Source organism: Lingula anatina, chromosome 2 (assembly GCF_051362555.1).
Source record: "Lingula anatina isolate TDL-2025a chromosome 2, LinAna3.0, whole genome shotgun sequence".
NCBI lineage: Eukaryota > Metazoa > Brachiopoda > Lingulata > Lingulida > Lingulidae > Lingula > Lingula anatina.
This window is the reverse complement of record NC_141768.1, coordinates 14276148-14302239: the sequence shown is the minus strand read 5'-3', so window position 1 is coordinate 14302239 and position 26092 is coordinate 14276148. Positions and strand designations below refer to the sequence as shown.

General features: G+C 34.4%; 1 protein-coding gene across 2 annotated transcripts; it reads right to left on the bottom strand.

The window, feature by feature from the left end:
• Positions 1-1568: 1568 nt before the first annotated feature.
• Positions 1569-26092, bottom strand: LOC106162664 (chromosome transmission fidelity protein 18 homolog). Of its 2 annotated transcripts, XM_087005091.1 has the most exons (26): positions 25868-26092; positions 25396-25521; positions 24762-24854; positions 24183-24401; positions 23547-23671; positions 23235-23315; positions 23002-23054; positions 22688-22850; positions 22070-22252; positions 21722-21819; positions 21028-21151; positions 20494-20606; positions 20162-20255; positions 19666-19764; positions 18532-18659; positions 18230-18316; positions 17907-18018; positions 17438-17608; positions 13700-13849; positions 13121-13251; positions 11633-11717; positions 11225-11268; positions 10765-10873; positions 6981-6998; positions 2721-2775; positions 1569-2130 (listed from the first exon to the last, which is right to left on the bottom strand). In XM_087005091.1, exons 1-26 carry the CDS (start codon positions 25926-25928, stop codon positions 2015-2017), a joined length of 2838 nt encoding a protein of 945 aa, XP_086861217.1. In that variant the 5' UTR covers positions 25929-26092; the 3' UTR covers positions 1569-2014. The 2 variants fall into 2 exon arrangements, with proteins under 2 accessions (XP_086861217.1, XP_086861218.1); XM_087005092.1 differs by lacking the exon at positions 6981-6998.

Sequence of the window (26092 nt, the reverse complement as noted above, 5' to 3'; positions counted from 1 at the left end):
TAATTCAAAACAAAACTAAGTGAATATTCCTCGGTCCTGTTGATAGCAATAAAACTATAAAAGAATTGCGGCTTCATCGCAGCCAGCATTATTTATCATTATTTAGACTTCTGTATCTTTATAATACATGACATTATAAGATTTTGTAGTCGATTAGACGATTTGAACATAAATTACTTGAGTACGTTCAACGGTATCTCTTTTGCGGCCTGCGACGGCATTTTAGATGGACATGGAAAGGGATCTAAGGTCTTTCGAACATGCAGTTTTCATCACTTTTCCCATGAGAAAACAATAGAAAATAAATTTCGAGATATTTAACAAAATATAGTTCAAACCATACGAGTACAAAGGGAACACGTCGCCACTTGACCGTTACCTAATATATACAGTGTCGACATCGAGATGCACCATCGTCTTTGCTCTTCTCATATGCCGTACTTTAATACATAGTTCAACATATCACAAAACTGAATATCACCAATTTATTATGTAATTAATCATCTGGCTAGAGCGGAAGATATATTTCTGGTTCAGTTTGATTAAATTATTTACAACTGCCTTCAATCTCAGTTATCTAATTAAATAGAATAAAGTAGAAATAATTAAGATAATAAGACAAATGACTTCTTGACAATGATCCCCATGCCAAGCTTCAGAGAACATACATAATCTCATTCCAAGGTAATCTTATTGGCTTCTTAGCTTAACCTTAGGACTGAGAACTATATATATATATATATATATATATATATATATATATATATATATATATATATATATATATAAGTTCCGGCTGCAGAGCAGGGATTCCCAAGGTCTCTAAAAATCGAGCCCCCCCCCCCCAATAACTCCCTGTCAACTTCTGTGTAGTTCTTGACCTACCATTGGTTAGTTAACTAAAACTGGCGTTTTAGATCTGTCAAAGTTACAGGTATTTTGAGAATCTTTGAAATAACCAAGCACCTTTTGTATCAATTGTATTCAGGCTTGCTATCTGTAAAATCATTTTCAATCTCTCGGATATACTGGACTGTCGGAAGCCCAATAGAGTTCTCAGGAACATACTAAATGATGTTGTTAAAATGATTATCATAATACAAGTGGAACCGACCGTAATTTGCTTAATAAGCCTAAGTAAAATTGATTCATCCTAAAGTTCGATTTGATACGCTACAATTTAATTCTACTGGGGGACTCTTCCTTAGAAGGCTGAGATATTAATACTACATGCTGGCATGAAATTATATTTCTTCTTCAAGTTGCTGTCACTGTGGAGTGCATACCATTACTTCTATTAAGTACATCTCTTTCCAAAAAATAAGGATAAAATAGAATTAGCAAGAAAAAATTTTGACTATAGTAATGCAAGCGATTATCCCATCTAAATTAAGAACTAAAGAGCATTGACAAGTTTTAGTCACTTTTAATCGTTTAAACTGCTTATTCACCAGACCTAGGGGTGGGGATAAAAAATAATAAATGGGGATAAAAAAGTAATATCAAGACTTAAAAAACTCTTCTTCAATCTCTAGACTAACTGGGGTAAAAATAAAACAAATACTGGCAATGTTCCATTTAGTTTTACTGTCTATTTGTGTTGACATTAACTCTTCGATAATCATACTTCCATCAGAAAGTGAAAATGACTTTACAAACATTTCCATTTTAACAGGTATGCGCTTATGGACACTGTTGCAATATTATTTTATATTGTATTCATTTAATCTAGAAAAAAATATGAACACATAATGGTTGGTCTCCAATTGTATGCATGGCTAAATTTTGTTACAAAATATTCCATTTTTCCAGATATAAAAAGTAGGAAAGGTTGAGTAAAAATAATAACAAGTTTGCCATATCAATCATATAATAAGTCTCCATATCAATCAAAGTAGCAGAACGGCATAACTGCCTAGAAATTGATCAGGTTTACATTTAGCCATCATAAATACGTTGTAGTTTAGAATTCGGCCTCCGAGTGTGGTTCAGGCGGGATTTGTACCCCATGTATTCAAAGAAAGTCTTGCACTCGGACAGTTCTCCGCACAGCATTTGAATAACCTTCTTTAAAGTGAAACCAAACATCCCCATCCAAGATGTTCTTCTTTTTGGCATTTTCTGGTGATGCTGAAATGTAAATACATAAAAGTGAAAGACATGTAATCACAGTAAGAATCTTCAAAGACATACAATATATTGAGAAAAGTATGATGTAGAAAGCAGTTTTAGGGTTTTCAATTTCTTTTTATTGGCACTGAAAGTGAAATTTGTTAGTGTCTATCTCCATTATGAAAGTGCCTCAAAAATTGAAACTCAGAACTCAAATACGGATTCAAGGATAACATTTCTGTGAATGATTTAAGATATGGTACACCATGGTGATGAAAGCAATCCTTAGTAAGGAAAGGAAAATTATTGAAATTAACAAGATTTTTTTGCCATAGTGTGCCTTTAATTGTGTATGACAGCATTTGAAAATACCACTGATAATGCAGTTCAAATCTACCAGATTTAATTCTATAGAGAACGGTATGTTAAAACAGAAGGGAAGTCTCAATGCTCCTTAAGCCGAATATCCTGAAGTCATTAATCTAAATAAAAACTCACATGACAAGATATCTACTCCATAAGTTATGCAAGATTAATTCAGCAACCATGTTGTAAGTAAAACCGTATTACTGTCATTTTTGTTGATAAATAGTAAAATAACATCTTACCGTTCTCTTTTTTTCTTTTTGTTTGGATTACTCTTCCAAAAAAGTCCACAGCAGGCTGAAATGAGACAACGACTTTAATGACCTTCTGTCCAGATCTTTATTTGTTACATATAAATTTTACATATGTACTTTTTAATCTAGACTGTGCTGTCTTGTCTTTTTTTTTTTTTTTTTAAACAAGAAGATTTCCAGCTTAAAGGGCTATATTAACATTCATGTGAAACCCATGGGGGCTTTCTGAAACTTTGGCATACCGTATAATAACTGCTCATTAAATCTTTAAAAATAAATAATATTAAATAACATTTATTTAACTTTCACACACACCTAATGCATGCCAGCACATCTTCAACTTTTGACTTCATTCAAGTATGTGTGAATAGAATACTTCCACAGTCCCTCAGCTTTACACCCAAATAAACCTTATCATAATATTTCCCAAAGTACTGTTGGGTGTGGGCCATGAAAGCATTGGTATCTTTATGAGTAACTAATTTTTTCAATCTTCAATAAAATGAATTTCTGTAGTGGGTAAGGTATGTGATATAAGAAATTTATAACTGTAATTTTTAACTCATTAAAAATGGGCATGTTCATAGAAACATGCACCATAAATAAATGAATAAATATATTAAAACTAACAATAATAATAATAAAGTCAATGTAGACCTACAACCTTAGCAGAATTAAGAGAAGTTACTTTTTAATTATTTTCTGCCCATTCTGACAAAAACTTTTCTGAGCACCAAAGCTTCCCAACTCTACTTTCCGGCTCCTACAAGGTAACTTCCTTAAAGTCACAGAGAATTGTACTCTGTATCAGTCTTAACTTGGGAGATGTGACTGGGTTTGACACCTAATTATAGACAGAAACTAATTAAGTTGGAGAAGATTTCAGTGAAAATTCATTTACACCTAACCAATTCTGGGACTTTCTAATGGTCCATTTGTGATGCATTGAGATGCTTCTATGTCGGGAGCATGCCGAAGATTCAAAAGGTCAAATGACAATGGGAATAAAGGCAAATCAATTTAATCTCCAACGTCACATTATCGAAAGGGCAGTCTGAATAATGCATGGGGATGCTCAGCTGAGAGAGAGCAATGCCAACCCCCCAGTTCAGCTAGGTCTGGTTTGCCGGCTATTTTTATTTTATGTAGTAGGCCCCACTGAAGATAGCCGCTCCTACACCTGCTTCACATTCCTCAACATACTAACCACCTGCCTTCACTTCTTTGTAAATTGTTCATAATACCCAGTTTCCATCATATGTCAGGTCTTCAAAAGATAACATTAAAATATAATTTTTCCTACAAAACATCTAAGGTACTTTCTCCACTGTTGCTAATTCAAAAGTCTAGGATTGAAAAAAGTAGAGCGAGAGAACAACTTCACTTACATGTTACACAGTATATGCCACAAACAATCTTTTCTATTGTTCTCTGGTTACTTTAAGATTGAAATAATTCACTTATTTTATGAGGGTATCAGTACTTTAAAATTGAAGAAAAGCTTCACTGAGATCTTCAGGGTGTATTTGAGTGCCATGAGGCTAACACAGCTTCAACTTCCTAAATTATGCATTCTAATTGAATTACTAAATGGTATCATATATATTATGCACTCAAATTAAGACCAAACCATTTACTTTGAACAGAAAACCAAATTACTTCCCGTGTTTTGGGATCATGGGACCTCATCATGTACTCAGCATCCCTCCTCTGCCTACGAGATAATGCCATTTTAGCTAACTCCAAATGGATTCTAAGTGAAAAAATTACGACTCTGATCTGATTATGCAGATTGTTATAATGACAATAACATAATTACAAAGGCCAAAGTGACAAAACATGTTCCCCCGAGAGAAGGGAAAGTTGTGCAGACTGTTGTAAGGAGCTGGAGTTAAGCAATTCTGTTTAAAATCAAGTGGAATTAAGCTGTTAACCACTAGGAGCGTGAGGCTCCCATAGAACAGCACTTAGACTAATAATCTCTGAGCCGTGCCTGCCATATTAATGATCCTGGACTGTTCACCACACTTCTAGCTGTCACAGCCATCCACAGTGCCTGTTCTCTGCTAACTAGAAGGTTTCTTTTAAGAATCATACATACTACCACACACATATGCCAAAGGCAACCCCTAAATAGATATCTCATGAAATAAAAAGCAATAGGGGCAGAGAATGCTGAAAATAAAAATGAAAGACTACTCTACCCTGTTTCTTTCTTTTTTTTTTTCTTTTTAAACTTTATTCTGGCTTTACAAATAAATAAACAAAAAATAACTACATAATACAAAAAATACAGAGGCACTTAACTGAAATACTCCTTACTTACACACACACACTCTCTTGCTTGTAAGTGTAAGATACAAAAATACAATATAATATGGGGATACATTAGCTCATTACTTACAGATGTTATGGCCTTGCATTTCATACCCACATTTACAGACAAATCTGATGACAATTCAATACATAAGCACTTAACATATAGATGTAGTAGAGCTTTTTTTTTCACTGTTAGGCCACACTTTTTTATTTTTATGGATGACATCCTCTGGGTACCCCAAAATCGGTGCGAGAGGGCGAAAAAAAAAAAAAAAAAAAAAAAAAAAAAAAAAAAAAAACAAACAGTCCAAAAAAAAAAAAAAAAAAATAATACTGCTTAAGTAAAGGAATGCTGTCAGTACACAGCTGGAAACACATTTTACCACAGAAACACGTATCAAACTAACAATATGTCTTTATCCATGCTCTCAAAATATTAAAGCATTGTGAATACTTCGTAGAAATGTAAAAAAAAGTCATGAATAGATATACTTCTTATTACAAAATCTTTTAAGGTTATTCCATGCATTTTGTTGGTATAGCAATCAATAAAACAAATATCAAACAAACAGTGTGTCTTTATTTGTATTCTCAGAATATTAAAGCATTTTGAACACTTTACAGAAATGTTTAAAAAATGATGCAAAGATATGCTTATTACTACCAAATCTATTAAAGGTCATTTCGAACGATGCCTTTTTGTCTACTTCGACTCACACGGCCAAACTGTCAGGTGGCCTGTCCGACCTTCAGCCCACCAAATACCTCGACGCCCTTGTCGACCCTTTTTTCGCTACAGAAAACCTGGTAGCCTATGTGCTGCTTAGTACAGAATGTCACTGAAATTTTTCGGGCGATAATCGCTGGCAGCCGCCAGCCTTTCGCACAATTGTAAAATGGTGATATCTCCATGCCCAATATCAATGGCATACCAATCCAAAATGATGGCACCCGTTCTCTTTATGACTTTAATTGTCGTGTAATTTGAAAGTAATCCTAGAGATGAATTTGACGGCAAAGCGGCCACATTTCCACATGGCGATAATACGCATGCGCAGAAAGCTCATTTCCTGGCAAATTCAATAACAACGTTTACAACAACCGACTTCCTTAGGGGCTGGGGGGGGGGGGGGGATTTTTTTCTTTTTTCGGAGAACGGGCGAAAATCGGTGCGAGCGCAGGATGTCATCCATAAAAATAAAAAAGTGTGGCCTTATGTTACTTTCATATCTAGGAAAGCTCCTTTCCCAGTTCCTTTACATTTCAAATAAGGACTAACAAGTTTCTACAGATTGTTCCATAAAAAACAGGGAAATCCTTCCAATGTAGGTAAATTCCCATCCTTGTTGAAGCCCAATGTTTAAGTACCCATGTAATACCACTGGCACCCTTATCATAATATTGCATATATTTTATTAGGTTATTTCCAAGTATTATGCCTTACCAATAGCAGCTCCCAGACATTCTGTCAAAATGATAATAATCTATACTATATTTAGTTGAAATGCCATCAAATAATATGATTCTGTGTGTAAGTAAAAACATTGCCATTTAGTACCCATTATTACCAAAAAGAGATAAATAAACATGCACCCATTTACACTTCAACCATATGTCCACAATATCCCATTAAAATGCTACACAAATACACACTTTAATCCATCTACTACCTCCATATCACACTTTACTAACCCCATTATGAAACTGCCTACATACCCAGTACAAAAGTATTTTAAAACTACTAACACAATCATAGTAAAATTCTGACACAGGGTCTACCATAGTGCCTTCACATGCAAATGTACTCACACACCAATTTTTAAAAGCCCTCATCAATATTTCAATACATTTTTCATGCTATGCCAACCACCCTTCATATTTCAAGCCAAGCTATATGCAGACTACAAATGAGTTCCCACGTTATCTTACCTTATTCCTTTGTGCATTCTAGAAAGGTACAAATTTTTTGACGAAAGAAAATAGAAGCATGTATCAAATGTAAAGCTATATCAAAATAAAACGTTGGGTATGTCTTATTTGAAGCTTATTCATGAAAAGTGTAATGTGTGAAAATCACAGTTGCGTCAAATGAAACTGACAAAAAATTTTGTCTCTGGGCTTGTACTGAAAATTCAGTGTTATATCTTTTGTTGCATTATGTGGGTTAACACCCACTAGCTAGTTATAAACAATCATCCAAATACCATACATCACAACCTAGTAGTAAATTTTCAGCATCTTCCTTTGAAGCGTGCATTTTTTTTCAATGCATCCACCTAAAAGTTTGAACATGTGTGTTTCCTTACCAGTAAACCTAAAGCTTTCTTGTCTATACTCCATTGGTATCAAGTGACCAATTTTACCAAATTTGATAGTGGTAAATTTTCAGCATTATCCATATTTATGCAGTTCATCATTGGTTCTCTTTTCCCTACAGAGATATCATAACAATATCAACAATCTTCAGGATCAAGTAGAAATACAATTTGGACAAAAATTAGGAGCGTTTAATGGGTTCAGCTATTGATACTCTGGTGAAAATCGCCCAAATGGATATTTTCAGAAAATCCACTTATTGCAGCAGCATAAGTGCGAAAGTCAATTTGTGAACACTTCATCTCATTACGATTTCATTACATCAAGTCCGCATTCAACCACCTCATCACCACTCACATGTACTTGTAAACAGGAAACAGAATAAAATGTACACGAAAAAAATATAGCCATAAATTCAAAATGATGATGATGAAGGAATGATTGGATTTATTGCTCTGAAAATGATTGGACTCAGTCTAGCTAGAAGTTGCATAACAGGTTAGGTCAAATTTAAGCTTTGTAAACAGTGCTTGAGCCATAAAATAAATGGACAAATTTAGAATTCCCATTTTAAAAATATGGAATTTAAGGGCTTTACATATGCATTCAACCCAAAATAGGTGACATCAAACTTGTGATACTAAAAAGGACAAAAATGCCATTCAGCTGTCCATGAGATGCTTAGTTTTATCCCACTTTGTGTGAAGTATTATAATCTTTCCAGTCAATATTAGACCTATGGATTCGAATTGAATTTCTATCCATAACTGCAATTACAGATTCCACACATTTTCAAAGTAATTACATATGGATGGACATATAAACATATTTTAAAACACTTTATAACTTATTATACTTAAAAGATCTCTATTGCCATGTTCACTCCTCCTTTACCATCACCACGCACAACATTCACAAGCAAATAAATTTTACATTGATGGGGAGTCTGAAATTGTCTAAATATTATCATAAAAATTAAAACAGCAAAGTAAGTTAAGATGGTACCCAGATCATAGTTCATGTTACACAGTTTATCATTTGTAAAAAAAATTTTCTGCATTTTACGTAATATCGACAGCCCTTTTAGAGGATGACAATTGGACATGAACAAAAAAAGAGAAAATAAATAAATGTGGAACTGACAAATAAATATCTCCCTGTGTAACATTTTTTGTTACTTCCAAATTAATGATAGCACATTCACAAACAAAATACAAATATAGCACTAATGCTATAACAATTCTTAAGCCCTGTTGTGAATGAAAACAGTTGAAGAACAAAATATTGCATGGAGGCCTGAAGGGGTAAAGAACAAAAGCTTTTAAGTCCAAGAGAACATAAATTGTGATCCTATGTAGATTATCAATTACAACGAATACCATTGTAAAAGAATTGACATTGCAAAAAAAGAGAGACTTTGCAAAAATGGTCTTAGAAACAAGAAAGTCTCTCTCTAGAAATAAATAAATAAATAAATAAATAAATAAATAAATAAATAAATAAAAGGGCAGCAGAGGTCTATGAGCTTAGACTAAACTGCAGCAATCGAGAGCCTAAACAGTGCATCAAGTTGACCAATCAACAAACTCATCTGAAAAACCCACGAGCATTTTGTGCTCTATCCAAATTTTATATTTTAGTAATCCTAAATAACCTAAGAATAATACTACTGGATGAATAACATAAAAATTCACTTTGATACTAAATCACCTTGTTTTCGAATAATTCTGATTACAAGGTTCTGACAAACTGAAGAGCAGGGAAATATTCACAGGATTAACAAGAAAAAATACAATGAAAATCCCCCTAGTCCACATATTCTATGGAAATGTAGAATATTCCAGCAGGAAATGTGGTACGAAAAGATTGCCCTCACCCAAACTGACCAGTCTATCAATAAAAGTAGCCCCTGAAGACAAACTGCGTGAATGCCTCTTTACTGCTCCACTAGTAAATTCTTTGAACCACATGCTAAGTCAAGGAATATCACCCAGAAAATCTCATCAAAGTGATTAGTTTTACTGATGAAACTCAACAGCATCTCTATCTAAATGCACAAGAAAATTTGCCTCATGAATTTGTCAAAGAGCAAAAGGTCCAAGAAATGTCACCAATTATTTACTTAATCACCACAACTGAAGTGACAAAACTGAACACCAATCTTGACACTCATCACACTCTTAGACTAGAAATGTTTAAAAGATCGAGTTACGACTTTCTATTATTTCCGGTCCTCCAGTGACAGTTGTATAGCAATATCCCGCACTGAGAGCCTGATTATCAACAGACTTCCACAGACTTCATACAAAATATGACTGACACCCAGCGTAATTTCTTTCACTCTTCTCTGTGGGGATGTGTTACAAAATCAGCAGTGCTGCTGTCAGTCTCTTGCATGGACAAAACATCATAATAGAATTGCTATTCTAATGAAGGCATCAAATTTACAAGCATTGTCAAGAAAAATGCAATTACCGTCAATTAATACACTATACCAAGCTTCAATAAATGAAAAATTGCATACAATCCAATTTTGTCCTTCTCTTGATTTCAATTAATGTTGAGATTTTAAATGAAGTTAAAGGCTAACTTAATATTGGACTGACATGTGAGGAATAGTGCATTTGAAGTCAGCTCTACGTGCTGAACCCTGAATGCAAACAAGTTGGGATGCAATCTTAAGGTCCATCCACATTACACTTGTTTAAAAATGTCTTATTTCGAATTTAATTTGCTCATACTCCTGTCAGGCATTTGTCATATCATATTCCAGAGATTCCACAGCTTGGTTTCACAGTCAATTTTCATAAATTGCAATCAACTTCTCCACCACTAAGGTCGACCACCTGTAGTAGACTTCAAATGGTAAATCGTCACCACTAAGTGTGAACTTGACTGCAGTGTGAACAGGGCTACAGAATAAAGCCTTTTTGCCTAGCACTACCAGCGAGTAAAAGGTGAGAATTATGGATATTACTATACTTTGTGGCTTTAATAATTCACTTAATGTTCACTCCAGATATTGGCACAGACAACATAAAAGCTGCTCGGCTATCAAATATTGATGGAAAGGTCTGCAGGTTACTGGCAATATCATATAATTCTACTGATCACAAGCCACCTGGTTTATTATACCACCAAAAAAAAAAAAAATAATAAAAAAAAAGGAACTACTGGCAAAGCAGAGAATGTACTTGAGGTGACAAGGCTGAAACAGACAGTGCATTAAGACAATATAAATGCGCACATTAAAATATTTTGAACTAGAAAGATATCAAAATGTTGAAAAATAAAAAAATAGATTAAAAGGACACACGCACACACACGTGTATAACAATTTTAAACAGTACATAAGAAAGCTGATCATCATTATTTCAGACAATGGCAGTGAGCCCACCTTTTCCTCCACCTCCCTGATTGGCTTGGCCTCCAGCTTCTGCAGGTGGTTAGGTACAGCAGGGTTGGCTGACTTCTTTGTTACTGGAACTACAGGCTGCCTCTCAGCTCTACAGTGATGACAAAATCATGTATGCACGTGCATGTTTGCATGCACATGTTATAGCAGATGAAAAAGAGTGCATTTGCTTCTTACATGTAGTAGTATTATTGGGCAAGAGCTTTCAATTTTTTTTTTTTTTTGAGACTCAAAATGCTGAAAGAACTATTATTTCATGTTTGTCAAATTGTGAAATTGTTAAATTATGATTTATTATAATTCATCTACAATATATAAATTATATAAATACATAAAATAGTTATAAAAATGAGTTAAGATGGAGAAAATATGTGTAAATAATGAAATTTAAATATGTGGGGGTGGGAGCAGTGAACCCAGACTAAAGTGCCTGCCTACACACCTTTCAAGTACTGCCTCACTTCTTCTCATCTTCTCCAACTCAATCTGAAAGAAAAAGGTCCCCACACATATTTTAATGTGGACAGAGAATAGTACCACTAAAATAATTTTAATTTTTTTTTTCAATCACACATCACATATAAAGTTATTTTTCTCTTCTATACTTAAAATCATAGTTACCACTTTGGAAAGATTGAAGGTCATGTGTTAATTACAGCCCAAACAGTATTTTTTTTCTTATTATTTCTTAATATCAAAAGGAACTGCACTTCCTGGATAAATGTTTAAATCAAGTTAAGACTCAATTCATTTACCCCTTATAAATTTAATATCTGACCAGAATTACAACTTGCATGATGAAGTGGGTCAGTCTGATTAGCTTTCACACATTAAAAACTTCACAGCTCACCTCCCTGGCTATCAGCTGTTTAGCTGCATAGGTTAACTGTCTTTCAGGCTTCAACCCTGTGAAGTGAACCACTTCATCTAAACTCCTTGAAGATGAACAAATAAATCAAAGATAAAATATTAAATGCTATCATGCTCTGCTCATCTTATGCTCAATCAAGTGAGTCACTGTCTTGTACAGAACAAAATGTGTCGAATTTTCAATTCCAAGGATGTAGACACTTACTGGTAATTGACAAAAGTGACAACAAATGATGTTATGATCACACATGCACATACACCCACACATACCCAGAAAATCACATTCCTTATATAATTAACTCACTGGCTGCTATCCTAAGTACAATAATTTTAAAGTTCAGTTAGCAGTCTAAGTACAATAATTTTAAAGTTCAGTTAGCAGTCTTTTAACTCAGTTTTATTCATGCAAATTTTCATTTTATTATCATTATAATTTTTTTTTTTTTAACATTCTATGTACAACTTCAACCCACTGGGTTGCAATCTTAATAAATTATTATAAATATATTATTATTATTATTATAAAAGTACACAAATACATTACAAACTAGTGAAAGCTCTGAGAGGTGCTTGATAAGTGTGCAATCTGGCCATGAAAGACTTGAACTGGGGTTTATCCTTTTATGTGAACATTCATACACTTCACAAGGCCACACACTATCGTCCCTTGTCACTTGGTGTACTTGCTTGCAATGCCAAGAAATTAAGTCTTGGGTTAGTTTCACAACATGAACTCAGTAATTTGGTAAACCCCATTATGTCTAAAGGGGACCAGCTAGAGCAATTTTCTTATGTTTGGGAATAGATGAGAAAGCAAACATAAATTATTAAGGCGCTTAAAGGGATAATAACTCTTCTTTCAGCCAAAAAAATGAATTTTCCTGGAGTAAACAACAATTTTCCCATACTTACCAATGGTTAATAAATCCATTTTTACATTCAAAGTTAGTCCCTGGTTTTTTTCTAAAAAGTTTGGCTTTTTGTTAAAATCTCTTAAGAGATTTTAACAGAGTATAGCCATCAATGGAGGTCAGGTGGTTTAAAGACTAGCTCAAATATAAGAATTTATAGCAATAACTGCTGTTTTTATGGTAAAACAGAATATATTATATTTCTATGAGTTATTCACAATGTTTTTATTGTGAAATATAGATCTCATACGAAGAGTTATTATCCCTTTTATTTAAACAGCTTTTTTGTCACAGCTCTAATGCTACTGTGTCCATTTCGCAAAATTTGACCAATCTTTGCTTTTTTTTTGACAAATTACACAAATACAGAGAAATGTTCATTATTACTAAATGACAGAGTGCTGGAAATGTTACATACACAGCATAAGTAAAAACCACACCCTTGCATAATTGCTATGGACTTATCGACTACCCCATACAAAACCATTAAAATTGAAAAAGTATGGGATTTTCAAATGCTGTTTGAAAACTGTTCATAATATCTTTATGTTACTTACGGATCAAGAACGTATGTGTATTGTCCTTCTGGTGTCCTTTCCTGGCGATACGTCATGTTATAAGCAATCATGATCTGAATCAGGTGGTTCATATCCGCCTTCTCCCTGGCACTGTAAAGCTGTGTGTTCACCTGAAACCATCGCGTACAGAACAACAGTTCCAGATCATTCTGTTTCCACAGAATAACTTCAATATACATACAAGTTAGAACAACTGTGAAAATACAAATCCAAAATTATAATATGGTAATATTGCATTGTAAGATTTATTCAAATTTTAATACTGAAAATTCAGATAGTGTTCTCAAGGTCCAGCAACTCAGCAGGAGTCGTATTCTCTTACTCTTTTGAAGTATTCCAAAAGATATTTCACCACAATTATATCCCAGTCCAACCTTTTCGAATTTTCTAAATCTTGTTTTTTCAGTTAGAATGAAACTTACTAGGATTTTTTTTCTATACACAATGGATGTCTGATGTGTGAATCTTACAAATACAAGCCTTAATTACATTTTAAGAGATAAAATTTTATAAAAATAACAATAATTTAAAAACCTGCCAAAATATGATAAAACCTACAGGTCTCAGTGTGGGTGTAATGATGCCCAGCAGAGATGGCAGAACCTCCAGCACAATTATGGGGATGTTCAAATTTTTCCTCACAGAGGGCGCCATCTCATTCATCATGGCATTCACCAGGTTTTCTGACTTGGCCAACTTAGTGGTGCACTGAAAATACATAGTTCATAGGTATAAGCTAGAAGTGTTTTCAGTTTCAGGCAAATAATAATTATCCAAATGCTGCAAGACTTTTTAATTTTCCAATTTGGCATTCCACAATTATTTCTGACAAGAATACAAAGAGACGTCCCCCTTTTCAAATGCAGCATTTAAGAACCTAATGGTATATATTTTTGAAGTATATACTTTGTTTTAGCCAAATAATGTAATATTCAACAAATCAATAAACAAGGCAGCAAAGCTGTCAAATGTACAGACAAAAAGCAGGAAATAACAAAATAGGCTACTGTCAATTCTGATGTAAAAGTACATTATGTTAAACTGCAAATTCAACATCAAATTTTAATTATGCTCAACAGGTAATACCAATGTAAGTAAAATGTGTAACAAGCATAAGGCTTCAGGCCCATGGGAGTTCAAGTTCACACTTTGAAAATGTAAAACTTTCAGAAAAAGAAGTCAATTAGACTGCTTTTCCAACTCGAGCTGCATTTTAGTCCTGTGTTTCTTTTTTAAAAGTTTGACAATCATAAGTAATATGGTTTTCCCATGATGGTCATCATGGCAGCAATACCCAAAATTGTGTTTTCTTCTATTTTGATGCAATATTTCATAATGCTTAACAGCATAAAGAATAACAATTTTAATAATAAAATATATGTATCGTGGATTTTCAGAAAATGTGACTAGCATGGGTCTTCAAGCCCAAGGCGGTTCTAAGTCACACCTTGAAATTGCCAATATGTGAAAAATTAAATTTTCACAAAAAACTGATTAACTGCCAGAAAAATTTACCAAATAGACTGCACTGCCTAATGAAACTGTATTTTAGTCCCATGTTTCTTTCCTGTAAGTTTGAGAACAGTAAGTGACATGGTTTTCCTTAAATGGTCATCAAGGGAGCAGTGTCCAAAATAGGGGTTTCTTCAAATTTTGATGCAATATTACATAATGTTTAACAGGATAATAACCATCAATTTTTAATAATTAAATATTAGTTTCATGGATATTCAGAAAATGTGACTAGCAAAGGTCTTCAGGCCCATGGAACTTCAAAGTCACAGCTTGAAAATGCCAAAATGTAGACAAGACAGCACTGTCCTGAAATGCATTTTTTTCCATTTTTAACAATTTTTTAACATATAACAAAATTAACACTTTATTGCCATTTTTATATGATCAACTAAGAAAATTGATGAGATGGGAAAAATATCAATAGAACAGTGTTTAATGTCCAATTTCCTCCATTCTGAGTTTCTGAACATTGTGAATGAATGAATGAATCTGACAAACTGCAATGATAAGAGTTTATTTCCATTTTTGAAACTCTATTATACAATACATGATAACAAGCTTACCATCATTTTTACATAATCAACTAACAATGTTGTAAAGATGCAGGAAATGTTAAACAAAGACTTTTACGTATCTTATTAGTTAAATAATGAGACTGTAAACATGCCTAAGAATTGAATCTGAGGAAATGTGAAACAAGACAGTACTGTTATGAAATGGGTTTATTAACATTTTTAAGGCCACACTTTTTTATTTTTATGGATGACATCCTCTGGGGACCCCAAAATCGGTGCGAGCGGGCGAAAAAAAAAAAAAAAAACAGTCCAAAAAAAATAAAACTGCTTAAGAAAAGTTATGTTTTCAGTACACAGCTGGAAACACTAATTTACCACAGAAACACGTATCAAACTAACAACATGTCTTTATCCATGCTCTCAAAATATTAAAGCATTGTGAATAGGGCCTACTTCGTAGAAAGGAAAAAAGTCATGAATATATATATGCTGCATATAACCAAATCTATTTAAGGTTATTTCATGCATTCTGTTGGTATAGCAATCAATAAAACAAATATAAAATAAACAGCGTGTCTTTATTTGTACTCTCAGAAAATTTAAGCATTGTGAACACTTCACAGAATTGTTAAAAAATGAAGCAAAGATAGGCCTATGCTTCCTACTACCAAATCTAAAAAAGGTAATTTCGGTCGATGCCATTTTGTCTACTTCGACTCACACGTAGCAGCCAACTATTGGGTGGCCTGTCCGACCTTCAGTCCACCAAATACCATGACGCTCTTGTCGACCCTTTTTTCGCTACAAAAAAAATCCCTGGTAAGCCTATGTGCTGCTTTGGACAGAATGTCACTGAATTTTTCCGGGCGATGATCGCTGGCCGCGGCCAGCCTTTCGTATAATTGTAAAAAGGTGATATCTCCATGTCCAATATCAATGGCAAACCAATCCAAAACGACGGCCCCCGTTCTCTTTATTACTTTAATTGTCGTGTATTTTGAAATTAATGCTAGAGATGAATTTGACGGCAAAGCGGCCACATTTCCACGTGGTGATAATACGCATGCGCAGAAAGCTCATTTTCCGCACTCGGAACTACTCAGATGTCTCTGCAGTCGACAATGACAGCATGGAGCTTGCGGAATTAGCCGAGGATTGCCGATTGCATTTTCCGGCAAATTCAATAACGATGTTTGCGACAACCGACTTCCTTGGGGGGGGTGGGGGGGGGGGATTTTTTTTTTTTTTTTGGAGAACGGACGAAAATCGGTGCGCGCGCAGGATGTCATCCATAAAATTAAAAAAGTGTGGCCTAACATAAAACAAAATTAAGTTTACTGCCATTTTTATATGATCAACTAAGAAAGTTGATGAGATGTGAAAAATATCAATATAACAGTGTCAAATGTCCAATTTCCTCCATTCTGAGTTTCTGAACATAATGAATGATTGAATCTTACAAACTGCAATGATATGAGTTTATTTCCATTTTTGACACTTTATTACACAATACACGATAACAAGTTTACCATCATTTTTACATAATCAACTAACAATGTTGTAAAGATGCAGGAAATGTCAAACAAACACTTTTACGTATCTTATTAATTAAATAATGAGACTGTTAACATGCCTAAGAATGGAATCTGAAGAAATGTGAAAAAACAGCATAACTTATAAAATAATGGCCCGATTATGCTGATTTTCGAACTTGACCTGCGTTTCAGTAAGATTGATTACTCCTGTGAGTTTCATGACAACAGGCCTATCGGTTTTCTTTGAAATGTGTTAACAGTGTTGCATATATGCTGAAAAGTGAAAAAACAGCATAAATTCTACAATAATGGCCCTATCATGCTGATTTTCAAACTTGACCTGCGTTTTATGAATATTCATCAGCTCTGTAAATATAAAGCCAAAAAGTAAAACTGTCTTCCACTTATGGTGTTAACGCTGAAAGTGCACGGCGACGGCGACATCGACGGCGATGACAGATGCAGGTGATGGCAATATGTACAGACACATCTGTGTCTGTACATAAAAATGATGAAGAAAAATAACAAAACTTTTTATACTTCCTTTTGCCCAATCTTCCACAGTATTTCATTAAATTAAACGTGTGTACGAGCCTAGAAATGTCCCTAAACCTTCCCTCAGACTGACTATGTGAGGGATATCCCCAAACTTAACCTCATACTGACAGTATGAGGGATATCCCCAAACTTTATTTCATACTGACCATGTGGGGGATATTCCTAAACCTTACCTCATATTGACTGTGTGGATAAGACAACTTGGGGTATGATGTGGAAGCAAACAGCAGGTGGAAGACCACAGGAAGGTATGGCAGGTAGCGCATCATTATATAGAGCTGAGAGTGAGCTATCTGCTGGTTCACCAGGTCTGTATAGCACAGCCATTCACTGGCCAGGGTCAACTATAATATGTGAGTTAACATGTACTTAGTACATATAGACAACAACAGATCATTTTTACAAATTTGCTGGCTATGATTCATTAAAATGCAGGTAATTATAATATATAAAATAACAATCAAATACATACGTAATTTTTTTTGTAAAATGGTCACTGACAACTGTCATTGGTCACTTTAAACACAGGCCTGACAAAAATATAATTCATGAAATACACTTATCAAAAATTCTTACCAATATATAAAAAGGCACCCCGATTAATCTTTTATAGATAAAATCCTACAATATCACATGCCTTACCCCATCAAATCTTGGGTCCTTAATTTTCATCTCTAAATAATTTTCAAAGATTCCCTGGGTTACTTTTTCATGGTCTCCTGCTGCTATGGCAACCTCATAGATGTGTTGAAACCTGTACGAACAAGACGAATTGAAGATTTTCTCAGGAATTAATGGAGGATAAAATTACCTTTGTTGAAGTGCTTGGTACAATTCCACAACAAATGAAATTAAGTTTATATGTCAAATGTGCTTTTTTTTCTTACTTTTTCCACAAAACTCACTGCATGTTAAATTTCCCAAAGTTATTGTTTTCTAAATGTACTTTCAATATCCTGGCTTACCTTCCTGATGTGGATGTATTGTTCTGTGCTAAGAGATCTTGCATTTCTTGAACACTTCCACGCTCATGGGGATTGACAAATCTTTTCCTAAAAATGAATTAATACCACCAGTTTTATACTGGATGAAAGGTATTCTAATGAATGTTTTTTGTTTGTTTGTTTCAACCTGAAATGTTTCAATTGCAGATGCAAAGTATACAAAAAAATGATCAACCTATGCAACGTACATTTAGTTTTGGCTGTATCAAACTGTTTGTTATTGAATTAATAAGTGAAATAATAAGTGATATCAAATGTTCCACCTTTTAGGTTTAGGCATTTGAAATATATCCTGCCAAACAGAGAAGAGACTTTTGTGAGCATCCTTCTGTCCTACACTCAATGACTGGACACTGGACATGGTCAGTTCCTTCTTCTGCCTCTGGACGAACTGAACACATGGAAAGACATGAGTTGAATTGCAGTTCCTTATTTTTTGATATACAAAGTAAATAAATGTGAGGGAAAAAAATGAAGTCATGTAATCAGGATTAGAATCAAGTCAAAAACATCAATATGTTTTTCTTGAGAGAGAGAGAGAGAGAGAGAGAGAGAGAAAGGGAGGGGAGAAAGAGAGACGTAATTATGCAATTTAATCAAGGTGAAACATGACCTGGCAACATTACACATCAACAGTAAGATACCTTGTGGACATTACTTAATTCTTCATACATCAAACATGATGTCATGTCACCTGTGCTGTGTTCTCATGATTATGTCAGATTGCCGGATGACTGGGTCACTTAAACACTTTACACATACCTGTGTCATGTTAGGAGCTATAAGATATCACATTACCTGTACAATGCTCCGACAAGAAATTTTACAAAACCTCAGAGAATGCATTTAAGGCCAATATCAGCTAATCAATAACATTTGCTTGTAATGTTATCTTGGTGAAAAGATTTGACACCTTTTACATGACAATTTGACCTTTTTCAACGCCACACCATGGCATACTTTGACAGGGAGACATCCAGCATTCAAAGGTGTTATATAAGTGTACATGTAAGTATGGGTTTAGCATTAGATGTGAAAAAAAGGTCTCTGTTCACTCTAATACCACCTGCAGGGTGTTATGATGAAAGAATGACTAACCTGGGTGGAAATGATATTGTACAAAATGTGCTGTGAATGGTTGTGTCCAAAACAGAACTAACTCAGACAGCGAGTTGACCAACTTACATCACCATGTGACCGGATTACCTGGGTAACCTCATCTTGTCTAAAAAGTTCAGATCCCCACCTTAAATCAAACTGGTCATCTGTTCATGTCAGTTAAGATGTTTTTGATTTTGGGTTTAACTTAGTCTAGTTGTGTACTCAGCCAATTTGACAGCCATATACCTGCAGCGTGTTCAGACAAGATCTGATGTCATTATTTGACAGCCACATACCTGCAGCGTGTTCAGACAGGATCTGATGTCATTATTGGTCTTCTCACACAGCTGGAGCAAGGCAGACATGTCTGTACGGATTTTATTCATTCTACTAATCTGAAAGAGAACACACTGCAAATGTAGTTATTTCATTTGTTTGTTCTACACCAAGCTAAGATATGCTTAAATTGGACAAAGACTAAATAAATATCATGTTTATAAATGTCTGTAACCATAATCATTGTAGTTTATTGGTGACAGTGCAGAAAAAGCCAATTAAAAACTTCTCAGAGCTTCTTTAAATAAAAATTACAAAATCACTAGTTACCTTTTTTATAATCCACCTAATATAATTCTAATTTATTTTCAATTCCATAACAATGAACAGATATCAAACACTAATCAGTGTGGTCAAAAATCATCAATTTTTTTAAAAACACATGTGTAAAAGGGGGGGGGGGGGGGGGGGGGGGGATCAATACATTACCAGCAAGCAGACTCAGACTCAACATACCTCTAGTAATCTAGAAGCCAGCTGGGCAGAGGCAGTGGGAGGGAAGTGTAAAACCAGGGCATTTTGTCGTAATGTCCTCAGAGCAGGCACATACCTGAAACAAACATATTGTTACTCTTAAACGATGCATCAGACAGGTAGAAAAGAAAGGTGTATTGATATTTCAGTGGCACTACTGTTATAGGTTAAGAAAAATTGGAATTCTAGGTAATACATATTTTTCAAGACAAAATGCCATTTATTATACCAAAATCAAACAAAGCACAAGTATCTAGATTCAATCCACATTTCTTCATAAGAATTGTGTCATGAAGAATAATAGAAAGACTTACAAATCATTACAAACACAGATAACAGGTCTTAACAGAATCCGTTCACTCTTCTTTTTCTTCTTGGTGACCTTTTCTTCACCTTTGATGAATGACATCAAAATATTGATAGATTGCTAAAATAAAAAATAATAATAATAACAAAATTAAATATATATTAAGGGGAAAATGAATAAATAAAAATAAATAATAAAATTAAAGGTGTTTGAAAGTCACTAATACTAACAACTGATTACAAAGCATAATTTCCAGCCAATATCACATTAGCATTTGTAAATATTTAACACTGTTAAAAACTACTCTGGATGACCAAGGACAGAACTAAAATTGTTGTTTAGAAGTGAAGTCCTGGCTAGCATGTGATTTTTTTTAAAAGTAAGATGAATCCATACACCTGTTCCACAAAAGATCTATAAAAAATTCTAAACTTTTAGACTAAATTTTAGTCTACTAAAGAAATATAAGCAGTAGGCGAATTAAATGAAATATTGTGCCTGTTTAATCAGGAGAAAGACGGCTAATTTATGTTTTTCTTACAGAAGGAGCACCATCAATCTCATCAATGACCAGACAGTTCGGCCTTGGGTCTGCTCCCATTACTGCTTTCATTTGGGTGGCAGATTCTATCTTATTCTTAAATAATTCCGGAGATCGGTCATCACTGCAATATACAAGAAATACAAGATGCTAAGATGATCATAACTTATTATTAGAGCAAACTTGCACACTTAAGCATTCAAAAACTTTTTTCTGTTCTCCATTTTGCTTATGACTGAAAATTAAATCTCAACCAAACCAGAGTGAAGTGATCCATGCTTCCGTCATTAGTTTTAAGCTAACAGTTTTTTCCTCATATTCAAAAGGATCACACCTGTCTGATAGTCAAAAATTAATCTCTGATACTGAAGAAAAGTCAGTTCACTAAACTGTCCATTGGCCAAAGAGATTTAGACCTCATTCTCATAAAGACACCACTGGTCTATGTGGATCGACCCAACTCTGTGTGGACATTGCTAAGTTCAATCAGCTTAACTGAATGGAATGCCTCCTTTTGTTTTCAATGTACTCGTATAATCACCAGCTTTTCTGTTTTCTACTTAATGCCAGAAGGTGCGTTAATCTGTTAAGCTGATCGCTCTCAGTGAGAATTCCCACAGAGTTCATCGACACAGACCCATAATGTTTAAGGTAATGAGCCCTTAGTCAGAAATATGGGGTCAACCCGTCTTACCTGGCATTCATCTCAACTACATTATACCCAGCATGGCTTGCAATTACATGGGCCAAAGTGGTCTTACCGAGACCTGGGGGACCACACAGCAAAGCTATCTGAAATTTAACAAATTATTCACCATTATAAAAATTCAACACATATAATAGAGTTATTCTTAAAATCACATACTGATCATTTTAAAAAACACCCATGACTTATGACTTTGGCATCTGCCAATAATATTGCAAGGCCAACAATCACATTAGAGACAGTTTTTACCAGTGACTTAAATAGTTTAAAAAAAAAAAAAAAAAAATGAAAATATTTCATATTTCTTCCAATTTAAATTCTCTTATCTGAAAATACCTTCTGTATTGGCCTTCCTAGTTTGTCCAAATCCTCTGTCACTTCCTCGTGCTTTTTAAAGTTCTTTTTCTTGACATCTTTTTTGCTCTTTTCTTCTTGCTTTGCTTTAGGAACTTTCTTCTCCTTTCCAAACACAACATGGTCCCACAACTTCAGCCAGTGCAGCAATGTTCTGTTAGTGCTCTGCAAAATGGAAATAAAATAAAAGATTCTGAATTAAGGATAAAAAGTGTATATGCATACTGCAATTTGCTTGCTTGCATGTGTGTGTGTGAGGAAAAAAAAATGCAACAACTCGGAAGTGCTAGTAATTTTTCAACTCCACCCTGAAAGTATTTCTGGAGTCTATATAAAGATTTAGAGGGGTTTCTCAGGCACCAGCAGTTACTGAAATATATCATTTTTAATCCCATTCCCTGTCTACCAAGGTTCAACCAAAATTCATCAAATAACAATGTCAATGAGAAAAAGCACACGAGAAAAAATATACACAGATTGAAATTAAAATGATAATTACCAGCTTTAAAGAAAATCTTATACGTATACATCTATAAACACCAACAGGTGTTCCCATTAAAGTTGAAATAAGTGCACATCGTTTCTCAAAAGAGTGGGTACCTCATCACTCAAGAGCTGTGTATATTGACGGGGTCTGTATTGTTCTACCCACAGCTCATGCTTCATATCTCCATCACTTTCCACTTCTTTATCAAGCATGTCATGGCTTTCAGGCAAATCACTTGTTAACTCATCATCCAAACCAAGATCTGTGTCAAATGCCCTGTAAAAAATAATATGATAATACTGCACACATTTTTAAAGTGAAGATGGCCACTAAATTAAACCTGTATCTAGATATAAAACAGATATATACAAATATCTGTTCATCATTCTAACCAAAAAACATCCAAAGTTTTAAAACAATTACCAACCTGTTAAGCTGATTAGTCAGTCTTATTGATTCTTCAATTACTCTGTTTCTCCTCTGAAATGATAATTTCCATAAAAATCATTAAAAAACATCTGGAAGTTTAAAGTCTGACAATAAAATAATTCATAATTAATACATGTAATCAACAAAAATTCAATCTCATGTTTAAAAATAAAGATTAAGCAATAAAAAAATATACATTGAATAAAAAAAGTTAATGGTGTCCTGTTCTACCTCTTGTTCCACTTGATCCTTCAGTGCTTCAAAGGACATTCCCAGCAAGTGTGAACTGGTCGCAGAAAAAGCTGCATCCTCCTGATACAAAATAAAATTGTGTGGACCTTAAATTTGGAAAATGCAACCAACCACTGACCACATAAATATCTGGATTTCCCAACCACACAAACTCTAATCTACATCATTTTTGCATCTTTAATCTCAATGTTATGAAAATGTATAACAACCATAACCAAATATTGCCTGATAGACCTCACTGGCATTCAGCTTAATAAACTTTATACTTTACTATTCCATCAGAATATATACCTCTTTTGTCAATATACTATCTTCTTTCACTTTCATGTAGGCTCTTGTTCCATCAACCCCTGTTACAGATATAAAATTCCCAGCAGGAATTCTTCTGAACACTCTGGGACGGTCGTAATCATAACCTAAAACAATATGATGTGTGCATTTTTTAATCTACTTAATCCTCCGGCATCCAATAACCAAATACCAGAAAAAAAATCCTATTATTTCAAATGTTTTATTTTTCCATCTTCTTTATTTTATACACTTTGCTTTACCACCATACACCCTAATATGCATGGGCAAAAGTTGTAAAAACTGCAAATCCTGAAAATGTAGCTTACAATTTTGCATTGCATTAAGACCCCATTTCCAGAGATTAGATCGATCTACTTTAGATCGACCTAACTCCCTGGGGGTTCATGCTAAATAGCTGTCAGCTGAGCGGACACGAAAGTTAATTACCCCCTTACAGCTTGTAGTAGGCGGGACGGACATTTAAGCCGGATTATCTGACAGTAATCTAGTGAGACTCCCCGCGGGGATAGATCGATCTAAAAGCTCTGGGAATACAGCCTAAGACTATATGAAAATAAATCAAAATGTTAAGTTCTACAGAGAACGGTTCAATTAAATGCCTGTTGGTTTACTTACTATTAAGCACTCGGGTTTGGTAAGCATCCCTGCTGTTTGTTGGCTCTGCCAAGATACTGGTTGTAGTTTTGTTTCTTTGGGCTAAGATGCGTTTCTCCAAAACAAGGGTTGGAGATGGAGGGGGCGTGATTTCAAAATCATCTAAACCTGGTTCGGGTCGATTTTTGGGTATGGAAAGCGATTTTTGAGGGGATAATTTGACTCTCTTTCTTTGTGGAGCTGTAATCAAAAGGTTATAATACAGCATGATAATTATTGATGCAGTTGCAATTTTTTTTATTTTGCACTAACAAAAATTGACAAAACAAACTCGAATCTATCTCAGTTTATCCAATGATGATTTCATAGTTAATGTACTTTCAGTAACAAAATTTCATTCCAGTGGCATATAAAACTTTTTACCTTTTATATTCCAATTTTTCAGTCCTTTGAGAATCGTATTCTTATTTTGTTACTACTTCCACAGAGAATAGATAAGACAATAATCACAGAAATGAAAAGATTTTTTGTAAGAGAAAATTACTACCAAAGATCTCTTGGCTAAATGAAACTCAATCTCTTATAAAGCCTCAGACTAACCTATCTTGGGCAAAGCCTCCTCAACATCACCATCAGAATCTGACAAATCACCAAAGACATCCTTTTCTCTCTTTTTCCTTTTGTTGGACAGATCTGAAACAAAAAGTTATGATTGTGATTTTTACATTACTTTTAGCCTTTTTCTTTTTCCAGTTATAGTGATTTTAACCAGATCGATGAAGAATTTGCAGGTATAAAAAAACGTACTTTCCAAGTTTGCTGAATTAATAATTTAGCAAGAGTTTTTTTAAAGCATTTGACTTATATTTTATATACAAGTATAAGCATGGAAATTTTTCATGAACTTGCAAATGCACTATAGGTTGATATGTACTGGGTATATGTAACAGGCAGGGCAAAATCATTGCAGGCTTAGGGGTCTTCTAAAATATGGATATTGCAAAGCCCTGCCTAGATTGTGCAGGCCCAAAATATTGTAAGAAAAGCTCAAAAAGTCAGCTGACAACTTAAAATTATGAACATATCAGAGTGGTGTGTTAGAAGTTATCCCTTGTCAATAAATGCACAAATTTGGAAATAGCCTGTAAAACTGCTCACTACTGGGTACAGATACTGTAGGGTGTTAGGCCAGAATTAGCTGTCAAGTTTGGCCATGACTGGACATAACACATGCCTGTATTTTCACTTGGACTGTCCAAAGGTGTCAGTATGCTGTCATTGAGGTCCACTGGGTCTTTGCCAGTTCCTTTAGATGGAGTGAAAGCCAGACTTCTTTTTGACTTAGGATATGGTTCATAATCTGTAAATGATATGATGCATTTTTCTCGATCACACAGTGTTGCTTAATATACTAAAATATATTTCTTCATAATATTTCAGTCATATCACCTACCAGAAATTCCAAACTTAAAAATGTATGAAGTCGCCACATGCAAGTATCAAAGTAAACGTACGTTAGTACTACTACTAGTAGTAACACTAGAAGGAAGCTAACAGTTAAACTACGTGAATTAACATTGAAATGAATACTTTATTACTTACAAACAATGCTGCACTTTATTCCCTACATTTGGCGACATTCTAACATGGGAAACTATGTGTTAGCATTGTTACATATGGCAGTTGAGGTAATTACATGTACGCACCGTCCATCTCATTCATCATTTCCAGTTCGTCAGCAAACATGGCTTCAAAATCCTCCTCCATGTTTTTGTTTTTGCGTCTGAAATGCGTTATTGCAGATTTATGTTGAAAAAGAGCACAGAATCATTACTAATCACCACATCAGGAAAACGTACTTGTATGTTTTCAGGTTAGTGTTTGGTAGTCGCCATCACGGAATTTCCCGCGTATTTCCCCATGACGAGCTT

Excerpts from the sequence above, each read along its gene's own strand:
- LOC106162664 (XM_087005091.1), bottom strand. The coding sequence starts at position 25,928 with ATGGAGGAGGATTTTGAAGCCATGTTTGCTGACGAACTGGAAATGATG. Across the intron at positions 11,718-13,120 it reads TACACATACGTTCTTGATCC|GAGTTTAGATGAAGTGGTTC; the intron begins GTAAGTAACATA and ends TTCATCTTCAAG. Across the intron at positions 2,131-2,720 it reads AAAAAGAAAAAAAGAGAACG|CATCACCAGAAAATGCCAAA; the intron begins GTAAGATGTTAT and ends TTTACATTTCAG.